The 12,013-nt window shown below is 41.9% G+C and overlaps 1 protein-coding gene across 2 annotated transcripts in view; it reads right to left on the bottom strand.

Moving 5' to 3' along the window:
• Positions 1-1,255: 1,255 nt before the first annotated feature.
• LRGUK (leucine rich repeats and guanylate kinase domain containing) overlaps positions 1,256-12,013 on the bottom strand; it is a 57,506-nt gene continuing 46,748 nt past the window's right edge. The window contains exons 18-22 of one of the 2 annotated variants that reach the window (XM_053943120.1): positions 8,872-8,994; positions 4,770-4,796; positions 2,391-2,548; positions 2,066-2,115; positions 1,256-1,376 (exon numbers count right to left, since the gene is read on the bottom strand). In XM_053943120.1, coding sequence (XP_053799095.1) covers positions 1,275-1,376; positions 2,066-2,115; positions 2,391-2,548; positions 4,770-4,796; positions 8,872-8,994 — 460 coding nt within the window. In that variant the 3' untranslated portion in view covers positions 1,256-1,274. The remainder of the gene's footprint in view (positions 1,377-2,065; positions 2,116-2,390; positions 2,549-4,769; positions 4,797-8,871; positions 8,995-12,013) is intronic. The other variant, XM_053943122.1, reaches the window with a different exon arrangement.

Raw genomic sequence — 12,013 nt, 5'->3', positions numbered from 1 at the left:
CCAACCATTCCCAGCCCTGCCAAGGCCACCACTAGTGAATGTCCCCAAGTGCCACATCCTCTGGGCTATGGAATCCCCCAGGGATGGGGACTCCACTGCCCTGTCCCAACCCTTTCCACAAAGAAATTTTCCCTGAATATCCAATCTAAGTAACAACTCACCATTCTTCTCTGATGTAAGAGAAAATAGGAAAGACTCAGCCTGGCTGGGGCTCTGGAGAAGACCCCACCATCAGATCCAAGTTTTCCCTAAATCCAGCACCAATGGGAGCCTGGAGCAGCTGGGGAGGAGGAAATTCGGGATTTGAGGTCTCACAGCAAAACTGAAATCCTCACAACTTCCAGGTTTGGGGTCCCAGACAAGACTCAAATCTTCATCAGAATCTGAGGTTCTCCAAAAAGATCCAAAATCTCAAATCAGAATTTAAGATTCTCCAAAAAGACTCAAAATCTCAAACCATGAGGTTCTCCAAAAAGACTGAAGTTCTTAAACCATCAAAATTTTACGTTCTGCAAAACGGCTCAAATCCTCAAACCATCAGAATTTGAGGTTCTCCCAAAAAACTCAAAAGCTCAAATCAGAGTTTGAGGTTCTCCAAAAAAGACTCAAAATCTCAAATCAGAGTTTGAGGTTCTCCAAAAAAGACTCAAAATCTCAAATCAGAGTTTGAGGTTCTCCAAAAAAGACTCAAAATCTCAAATCAGAGTTTGAGGTTCTCCAAAAAAGACTCAAAATCTCAAATCAGAGTTTGAAGGAATGGCTCCCACTGCCAGAGGGCAGGGATGGATGGGATCTTGGGAATTAGGAATTCCTGGCTGGGCTGGAATTGCCAGAGCAGCTGGGGCTGCCCCTGCATCCCTGGAATGTCCAAGGAAAGGCTGGAGCAGCCTGGGATGGTGGGATTGGAATGGGATGGGATTTGAGGTCCCTTCCCACCCAACCATTCCATGATTCCATGGTTTGCTGCAGGATTTTGGGTGGTTTTTCAGTCCAGTCCAGCACTGACCTCACTGAACTGCCTTGGCCAAAAAAAAAAAAAAAAAACCCAAAATTTTGCAGTTTTGGCCGTGAGCTCTCTGTGCCCCGGGGCTACGGAATCACTTCTTGTTCTGCCAAAATCCATGGTGAAAATCTGGAGCCTTGGAAGAGCTGCTGATCTTCAGCTTGAGGATCCTGCTCCGTGGAAAGCGCTTCCTAAAAAAGCTTTGGAATTTGAGGCTCCCTGAATCTGAATTACTCACCCTGAGCTCCTTGGTGCAATTCATCCAATTTAATCAACAAAACCCTTGACTCTTCCATGGCTCCAAACTGGGACAAAATCCCATTTTCTGTGCAGGGAAAGGGCTCTGAGGAGGAACCTGCTGAGGCAAAAGGCTCTGGAAGTAGAAGGCAACAAAAATTAATCAGGACAAACGTAAATTCAGGAGTTTTATTGTCTTGTGAAAACCCAAATCTTCACTCACTTCCTACCCCTTCAGCTGGCTCTTAATAATTCTTATTTTTGCTGATGGCTCCTCGCTAGGTTGTTTAAATCCACTTGCCAATCAAATAATTGTGACTCAACCACATTTTATTAAAAAAACCAAAAAATTCTGAACTGGTTTTCGCTCCCAATTTCCCTCTGAACATTTCACAGAATCCCTCTTCTAAATAATTCACCAGTCCTACAATACAGACAATATTATCAGATGCCCTGGTGCTTCCACACCTCAATTAAATCTATAAAATTAATGGAAGATACAGTTCCATGGTAGGAAAAAATCTCCACCATTTCCCAGCTGAGAGTGGCCAGGGAAATAATTTCTGGCTTTGGGAAATACAGAAATTGCTTTTTAATAAAGTTATAAATAAATAACCCTTTTTTTTTGGAAGTTAATCAGAAATGGATCCAGCAATAATATTTGATAGATTTTGAAGAGAAAGAGATGAAAAGCAGGGTTAGAAAGAGTCAGTGTGACAGGAATTGGGATGGAAGTGGCCGTCAGGGCTTGGTGCTTCTCCATCCAGGTGGGATTGAAGGCAGGACAGGTTTGGAGCGGGAGCCAGGCACAGGAGAAGACCCCACCTTGGCCTTGCTGCGTTTCCTCAGGAGGTTCTCACCACGCCCTTCAGCCTCTGCAGGAATTAAGAGAAGGAAAGGGGGTTTATTCCAATGAAAAGCAAAAATTCCACCCAGATTTCCAGTGGTTTTGGGGGAATATCTCAACCTCATCCACTCTAAGCAGCCACTGTTTTTTTTTTTTAATAATATTTGGAATTCTGGAAGTGTCCAGCTTTGGGTGGGGCTTGGAGCAATCTGGGATGGTGGACATTGTCCCTGCCCATGACTTTTGAGGTCCCTCCCAAGCCAAACCACCCTGGTTCTGTGATTCCATGGATATCACTCCAACCTTTTGAGGTGCCCACTCCTTTTCCAGCTCCTCTGGCTTCTCCAGGGAGGTGCCTCTGAGGGACGGGAAGCTTGGTCCACAGAACTTGGTCCACTCCGGCAGGAGCTGCATCAGGTGGGACAGAAACGTGTGCCCTGACACGCCCAAATCCCCTGGAGCTGTGGGGAGAAAAGATTCCTGCTTCAAAAAAGGGGGAGGAAAAAGGGAAATTCATCGTGTCTGACAGAGGTACTGATGCTGCAGCCCCACAAAAACCCGATCCCAATCCCCTCAGGACTTCGGGAGATTGCAAAGGCAACGCCCACAACTCTCAATTTTAAATCAAATTCTTGATTTAATTAATCAGGGGCAATAAAGAGATCCGGCAGCAGATCAGGATTGCAGCTCCCTGGATTGGAATTCCCAAACCTGTGGAGCAGCACTGCAAGGAAGAATTCCAAGTAAATAAATAAAACAAAAATTCCTTCAAAAGGTTCCTGTAAACCCTAGGGAGGAAAAAAAAAAAAAACAAAACAAAACCTCGAGGAGCACCTCTGAGTTGTTGTATCTCCTGCAGAAAAAAAATCCAAATTCCCTCTCTGCAGAAAATCCAGAGCCAAAATCGGAGTGCTCAGACCCTGCTGGAGCTTCCTCTGATAAAAGCTTCCCATTCCCATCCTCATCTCATCCATTTACTCCAAGGAAAGCAAGGAAAAGGCCTCAGAATAGTTGTTTTTTTAATAAGAAAAAAAAAAAGTTTTTTTTTGTGGTTTTTATGAACGGTAGTTGTTTGGGGAAATTCGTAATTGTGAATTTTTTTTTAATAAGTTTTTAATTTATTTTTAAATTTTTTTTTTGTGTGTGTGTGTTTATGTTTTGATTGATCAAGGATTTTTCTGGCGCTGCTTCAGACATTCCAGAATGTCTCTGGTGTGGGGCAGCTCAGAGATTTTGGATTTATGGATTTATGGATTTATGGATTTATGGATTCATCAATCTGGGAAGGAGTTCGAAGATTATCCACCCTGACCTCATCCATGGTGCAGAAATCCAAAATAATTCCACCCTGTCCTTCCTGCAAGGAGCATTTGGGCCTGTGGGAATGCTGGGATTACAGGGGAAAAAATATTTCAGTGGTGGCTCCATAAACCCACACAGCAGGAGGAAGGGATCAGGAATAGCGGGGAAAAAATGTGGAAATTCCATGAGAAATGGGGAATTCTTTGCTACCAGAGGTAATCCTGGAAAAAGGAACATTTTATCCTGTGAAAGGAACATTTTATCCTATGAAAGGAATATTTTATCTTGGAAAAAGGAACATTTTATCCTATGAAAGGAATATTTTATCCTGGAAAAGGAATATTTTATCCTGGAAAAAGAAATATTTTACCCTGGAAAAAGGAACATTTTATCCTATGAAAGGAATATTTTATTCTGTGAAAGGAACATTTTATCCTGGAAAAGAAATATTTTATCCTGGAAAAAGGAATATTTTATCCTGGAAAAAAGGGACATTTTATCCTGGAAAAGGAATATCTTATCCTGGAAAAAGAAATATTTTACCCTGGAAAAAGGAACATTTTATCCTATGAAAGGAATATTTTATCTTGGAAAAAGGAACATTTTATCCTGTGAAAGGAATATTTTATACTGGAAAAGAAATATTTTATCCTGGAAAAGGAACATTTTATCTTGGAAAAAGGAACATTTTATCCTGTGAAAGGAATGTTTTATCCTTGAAAAGGGAACATTTTATCCTGGAAAAGAAATATTTTATCCTGGGAAAAGGAACATTTTATCCTATGAAAGGAATATTTTATTCTGGAAAAGGAACATTTTACCCCGTGAAAGGGAATGGAGATGCCCAAGGTGTTTAAAAGGAATAAAACCTCCCTCTCCTTCCTGCTTTTTCCCTATAAATGAGTTTGGATAATGTGAATTTAGTTCTGCCCTGAACAGCTCAGTACAGAGAATTATTAGAGGTGAAGCAGCCAACTTTTAGTTTTCCCTTTAGTAAAATTTCCTTTTTAGCTACATGGAAAAGAAATGAAAAATAAAATAAAATAAAATAATAAAAATAAAATAAAATAAAATAAAATAAAATAAAATAAAATAAAATAAAATAAAATAAAATAAAATAAACAACGGCAGGACTCGATTCCAAGGAGTGTTAATGACCTGAGGAATGATGATGTTGTTCCCACACAGCTGAAGGTTTTGATTTTTTTTTTAAAAATAAAAATTGGACAAATAATAATAATAATAAAAAAAAAGGGTTGGATTTGGTAATCTCAGAGGTCTTGTCCAGCCTTAATAATTCCATGATTGGGTAATCCCTGATGCTGGAAAATGTCATTTCCTTCCAGATGCATCTGGAGCTCAACACACCCACGTTCTTACCCCTTGATGGCTTTTTTTAGTTTATTCCTTTTTCCATCCCAAGAGTTGGAAGCATAAAATTGGAGAGAAAGAAGAAAAAAAAAAAAAATTAAACCACTTCAATATTTTTCTTAAAAAAACCACTACAGGCTGGACCAGAATATTTCAGAAATGGGGGATTTTTCTCACCAGCTGCTGGGATTTTTCTCAATCCTCTACACAAGAGGATTTCAATCAATCAGCAATTTTTTTTTTTTTCCTGAATTCTCCTTTTTTTTTCCATCACAATTTTGCTGCGAGGCCTAGGAAATGACTCAGATGAGCAATTTGCTTTTTTTCCCCTCCCCTCACAGTTGTTCCTCCACTCTGTTGTTGAGAGTGTTAAATGCAAACACCGCTCGAGTCACAACAACCCCGACGTGCTGGGCTGGAAATTCAGATTTTTCCTCCCGTCTGCCAAGGGCCAGACTTTTCCACCTTCACATTTCCAGGTCTTTCCTCTTGCTGGGGAGAGATGATGCAGAATTCCACACCCGCTTCCTCTCGGCAGCTCCCTCAGCAGAAATTCTGGGGATAAATGGATCTGCAGAGCCTCCAGATCCAGCCTTTTCCCAGGCTGTTAATTAGGTGCGCGTAATTAACGCTTGTACCTCACATCCGGGAGAGTGGCTGGGATATAAAGGGAATTCTGAGGGGTTTTCTTAGCAGGGTCAGCTCAGAATTCTGCTTCGGAGTGGCACGGGAGGTGTCACCTCCCTTCAAATGGCACAGGTGTCACCCCCCTTCAAGTGACACAAGAAGTGTCACCTCCCTTCAAATGGCACAGGTGTCACCCCCCTTCAAGTGACACAGGAAGTGTCACCCCCCTTCAAGTGACACAGGAAGTGTCACCTCCCTTCTAATGACACAGGAAGTGTCACCTCCCTTCAAGTGACACAGGAAGTGTCACCTCCCTTCAAGTGACACAGGAAGTGTCACCTCCCTTCTAATGACACAGGAAGTGTCACCCCCTTCAAGTGACACAGGAAGTGTCACCTCCCTTCTAATGGCACAGGTGGTGTCACCTCCCTTCATGTGACACAGGAGGTGTCATCCCCTTCAAATGGCACAGGAAGTGTCACCCCCCTTCAAGTGGCACAGGAAGTGTCACCTCCTTCAAATGGCACAGGAGGTGTCACCCTCTTCAAGTGGCACAGGAAGTGTCACCTCCCTTCAAATGGCACAGGAAGTGTCACCTCCCTTCTAATGGCACAGGTGGTGTCACCTCCCTTCATGTGACACAGGAGGTGTCACCTCCCTTCAAATGGCACAGGAAGTGTCACCTCCCTTCATGTGACACAGGAGGTGTCACCCCACTTCATGTGGCACAGGAGGTGTCACCTCCCTTCAAGTGACACAGAAAGTGTCACCTCCCTTCAAGTGACACAGAAAGTGTCACCTCCCTTCAAGGGGCACACGAGGTGTCACCCCCTTCGAGTGGCACAAGAAGTGTCACCTCATTCAAGTGGCACAGGAAGTGTCCCTCTCCTTCAAATGGCACAGGAAGTGTCACCTCCCTTCAAGTGACACAGGAGGTGTCAACTCCTTCAAGTGGCACAGGAAGTGTCACCTCCCTTGATGTGGCACAGGAGGTGACACTCTACTTCATGTGGCACAGGAAGTGTCACCCCCCTTCAAAAGGCACAGGAAGTGTCACCTCCCTTCAAATGGCACAAGAAGTGTCCCTCTCCTTCAAGTGACACATGAAGTGACACCTCCCTTCAAGTGACACAGGAGGTGTCACCTGCCTTCCACTGGCACAGGAGCTGACACCCCACTGCATGTGACACAGGAGGTGACACCTCATTCAAGTGACATGGGAGGTGTCACCTCCCTTGAAATGACACAGGAAGTGTCACCACCCTTCAAATGGCACAGGAAGTGTCACTCTCATTTAAGTGACACAGGAAGTGTCTCCTTCAAATGACACAGGAGGTGCCACCTCCCTTCAAATGGTACAGGAAGTGTCACCTCCCTTCAAGGGGCACACAAGGTGTCACCCCCTTCAAGTGGCACAGGAGGTGTTACCTCCCTTGATGTGGCACAGGAGGTGACACTCCACTTCATGTGACACAGAAGGTGTCACCTCATTCAAATGGCACAGGAAGTGTCCCTCTCCTTCAAGTGACATGGGAAGTGTCACCCCCCTTCTAATGGCAGAGGTGGTGTCACCTCCCTTCATGTGACACAGGAAGTGTCACCTCCCTTCAACTGGCACAGAAAGTGTCACCTCCCTTCAAGTGGCACAGGAAGTATTGCCTCCCTTGAAATGACACAGGAAGTGTCACCCCCCCTTCAAGTGACACAGGAAGTGTCACCTCCCTTCAAGTGACACAGGAAGTGTCACCCCCTTCAACTGGCACAGGAAGTGTCACCTCCCTCCAAGTGGCACAGGAAGTGTCACCTCCCTTCAACTGGCACAGGAAGTGTCACCTCCCTCCAAGTGGCACAGGAAGTGTCACCTCCCTTCAACTGGCACAGGAAGTGTCACCTCCCTCCAAGTGGCACAGGAAGTGTCACCTCCCTTGCAGTGCCACGGGAGGTGCCACCTGTTTGGGAGCGGGATAAATCAATAAAGGATGGAGGGCGCTCCTCATGCAGGGGCAGAGGATTCTCAAGACACGAGGCTGAGCGAGGTAAAGGCGCCTCAGGGCTCAGCACCCGCTGCAATTTCAGGACCACCAATTTCAAGATTTTTTTTTTTGGTTCAATTCTTGAAGTATTTCAAGCTCAGGATCTCTCCCAAATGCCACCCAGCACTCCCTTGCTGAATCCTCTCCAACCTGGCCTTGGACACTTCCAGGGTGGTTCCATAATTCCACATCCAGAGAAAGATCCGCTCTTGCTCATAGAGAGGTGAAGGCACCTTGGGGCTCAGCACCCAGGACCACCAATTTCAAGATTTTTTTTGTTCCATTCTTGAAGGATTTCAAGCTCAGGATCTCTCCCAAATGTCACCCAGCAGTCCCTTGCTGAATCCTCTCCAACCTGACCTTGGACACTTCCAGGGTGGTTCCGTAATTCCACATCCAGAGAAAGATCCACTCTTGCTTAGAGAGAGGTAAAGGCACCTTGGGACTCAGCACCCACTGCTATTTCAGGACCACCAATTTCAAGATTTTTTTTTTTTTGTTCAATTCTTGAAGGATTTGAAGCTCAGGATCTCTCCCAAATGCCACCCAGCACTCCCTTGCTGAATCCTCTCCAACCTGGCCTTGGACACTTCCAGGGTGGTTCCATAATTCCACATCCAGAGAAAGATCCGCTCTTGCTCATAGAGAGGTGAAGGCACCTTGGGGCTCAGCACCCACTGCTATTTCAGGACCACCAATTTCAAGATTTTTTTTTTTTTGGTTCAATTCTTGAAGGATTTCAAGCTCAGGATCTCTCCCAAATGCCACCCAGCACTCCCTTGCTGAATCCTCTCCAACCTGGCCTTGGACACTTCCAGGGTGGTTCCGTAATTCCACATCCAGAGAAAGATCCGCTCTTGCTCAGAGAGAGGTGAAGGCACCTCGGGGCTCAGCACCCAGGACCATCAATTTCAAGATTTTTTTTGTTCAATTCTTGAAGGATTTGAAGCTCAGGATCTCTCCCAAATGCCACCCAGCACTCCCTTGCTGAATCCTCTCCAACCTGACCTTGGACACTTCCAGGGTGGTTCCGTAATTCCACATCCAGAGAAAGATCCGCTCTTGCTAAGAGAAAGGTAAAGGCGTCTCGGGGCCAGGACCACCAATTTCAAGATTTTTTTTGTTCAATTCTTGAAGGATTTCAAGCTCACTCAGCAGGAACTGTGCTAATCATGTAGAGAGAGAACAACTCTGGTTTTTAAACTGTATTTCTCACTCCACTTCTGGTTTTCCACACCTGCACCGAGTTTCTCTCAGCACCTTTTTTTTTCCCTTCAAGCACCTCCTACAAAGAAAGCTCTTGCAAATCCCTTGCTGTGAATAAAATGAAACCATTCCTACCTGTCCCAGGTAGGAAATGCTGCAGCCCCACAATTTTAATCGTTAATCACCATTAATTTTAATGGTGATGGTTTTAAATTGACCTTCATCCCACCCCAAAATGAGCTCACCTGCTCTCTGGGGTAGCCCGGGGCAAGTTCTGCTCCTGGAGGCCACTGCTGGCCCCTGAGGACAGAGGTGGGACTGGTTTGGGGAGCTGCTGATGGGAGCGCCCGGATTCAGGATCCAAATCCCTGAAATGACCCAAAAATAGAGCTCCTGTCACACGTGGAACACAAAGCACGAGAGGGCAACTTGCTCAGACAGAAGTAGAGATATTTTTTTAAATTCAGCACAGCCCAAGTGGGGTGAGGTTAAGCAAAAATGGAGATTTTTTAAAAAATTATTATTTAGCACAGCCCAAGTGGGGTGAGGTTAATAAAAAATTGAGATTTTTTTTTTTTTTTTTATTATTTAGCACAGCCCAAGTGGGTTGAGTTTGATGAGAAATTGAGATTTTTTTATTATTATTTAGCACAGCCCAAGTGGGGTGAGGTTAATCAAAAATGGAGATTTTTTTAAAATTATCATTTAGCACAGCCCAAATGGGGTGAGTTTGATGAGAAATTGAGATTTTAAAATTTTTATTATTTAGCATAGCCCAAGTGGGGTGAATTTAATAAAAAATGGAGATTTTTAAAAAATTATCATTTAGCACAGCCCAAATGGGGTGAGGTTAAGCAAAAATGGAGATTTTTAAATTTTTATTATTTAGCACAGCCCAAATGGGGTGAGGTTAATCAGAAATGGAGATTTTATTATTATTATTTAGCACAGCCCAAGTGGGGTGAGGTTAATAAAAAATGGCAATTTTTTTTTATTATTATTATTTAGCACAGCCCAAGTCAGGCAAGTTTAATCAGAAATGGAGATTTCTTAATTTTTATTATTTAGCACAGCCCAAGTGGGGTGACGTTAATCAGAAATGGAGATTTTTTAAAAAATTATCATTTAGCACAACCCAAGTGGGGTGAGGTTAAGCAAAAATGGAGATTTTTGTTTTTTTTTATTATTATTTAGCACAGCCCAAGTGGGGTGAGGTTAATCAGAAATGGAGATTTTTTTAAAAATTATTATTTAGCACTGCACAAGTGGGGTGAGGTTAATCAGAAATGGAGATTTTAAAAAAAATTATCATTTAGCACAGCTCAAATGGGGTGAGGTTAAGCAAAAATGGAGATTTTTTTTAATTTATTATTTAGCACAGCCCAAGTGGAGTGAGTTTAATCAAAAATTGAGATTTTATTATTATTATTTAGCACAGCGCACGTGGAGTGAGGTTAATCAGAAATGGAGATTTTTAAAAAAAATTATCATTTAGCACAGCCCAAGTGGGGTGAGGTTAATAAAAAATGGAGATTTTTAAAAAATTATCATTTAGCACAGCCCAAATGGGGTGAGGTTAAGCAAAAATGGAGATTTTTAAATTTTTATTATTTAGCACAGCCCAAGTGGGGTGAGGTTAATCAGAAATGGAGATTTTTAAAAAATTTATCATTTAGCACAGCCCAAGTGGGGTAAGTTTGATGAGAAATTGAGATTTTTTAATTATTATTTAGCACAGCCCAAATGGGGTGAGGTTAAGCAAAAATGGAGATTTTAAAATTTTTATTATTTAGCACAGCTCAAATGGGGTGAGTTTGATCAGAAATTGAGATATTTATTATTATTATTATTTAGCAGAGCCCAAATGGGGTGAGGTTAATCAGAAATGGAGATTTTTTTTTATTATTTAGCACTGCCCAAGTGGGGTGAGGTTAATAAAAAAATGAGATTTTTTTTTTTTTTTTTTTTATTTAGCACAGCCCAAGTAGGCTGAGGTTAATCAGAAATGGAGATTTTTTAAATTTTTATTATTTAGCACAGCCCAAATGGGGTGAGGTTGATCAGAAATTGAGATATTTTTTATTATTATTATTTAGCAGAGCCCAAATGGGGTGAGGTTAATCAAAAATGGAGATTTTTTAAAAAATTACCATTTTGCACAGCCCAAGTGGGGTGAGGTTAATAAAAAACGGCATTTTTTTTTTTATTATTATTATTTAGCACAGCCCAAGTCGGGCGAGTTTAAACAGAAATGGAGATTTTTTAATTTTTATTATTTAGCACAGCCCAAATGGGTTGAGTTTGATGAGAAATTGGAGATTTTAAAAGTTTTATTATTTAGCATAGCCCAAGTGGGGTGAGGTTAATCAAAAATGGAGATTTAAAAAAAAATATCATTTAGCACAGCCCAAGTGAGGCGAGTTTAATCAGAAATGGAGATTTTAAAATTTTTATTATTTAGCACAGCCCAAGTGGGGTGAGGTTAATAAAAAATGGAGATTTTAAAAAAAATTATCATTTAGCACAGCCCAAATGGGGTGAGGTTAAGCAAAAATGGAGATTTTTAAATTTTTATCATTTAGCACAGCCCAAATGGGGTGAGGTTAATCAAAAATGGAGATTTTAAAAAAAATTATCATTTAGCACAGCCCAAGTGGGGCGAGTTTAATCAGAAATGGAGATTTTTAAATTTTTATTATTTAGCACTGCCCAAGTGGGGTGAGGTTAATCAGAAATGGAGATTTTAAAATTTTTATTATTTAGCACAGCCCAAGTGGAGTGAGTTTAATCAAAAATTGAGATTTTATTATTATTATTATTTAGCATAGCCCAAGTGGGTTGAGGTTAATCAGAAATTGAGATTTTTTTTTTTTTTGTTATTATTTAGCAGACCACTTGTGTGGACACCACTTCACTTCCAGGCTTAAACCCAAGAGAAGCAGCCAAAATGAGAGAAGCCCTTAATGAAGCGCTGAGCCAAGAGCTTTTAGAGGTCTTTTTTTCGCATTAATGATGCTCTGAATCTGTGATTCTGAAAAACGGAATGAATTAAATCCACACAAACAACCACTGGAATCAGTCAGGGCAAAGCAGCAAACGCTGCCTGGCAATGAGACATCCAAATGACTTTTAATTTTTTAATTGCACCTGCACACAGCCAGAGGCAAAGAAGAATTTGGATTTTAAGGATCCAAATTTATGCAGATCAGCCCGCAGGGTTGCCATAAATAAAAGAAGTTGGATTCTTGTGTGACACCGCCTCAAATTTTCTGCCAGGCTCAGGAAAAATATATTTCTGTTTAAATTAAAAATGTGCAAGGAGGAGATTCATCTTTTCATATTTAGTGATGCCCCAGAAAATCAAAGTTTTCGGTGCTTTTGTTGCTA

The sequence above is a fragment of the Vidua chalybeata genome, chromosome 5, assembly GCF_026979565.1.
Source record: "Vidua chalybeata isolate OUT-0048 chromosome 5, bVidCha1 merged haplotype, whole genome shotgun sequence".
Classification (NCBI taxonomy): Eukaryota; Metazoa; Chordata; class Aves; order Passeriformes; family Viduidae; genus Vidua; species Vidua chalybeata.
The sequence above is the reverse complement of the archived record's forward strand: the minus strand, read 5'-3'. Positions and strand labels throughout refer to the sequence as shown.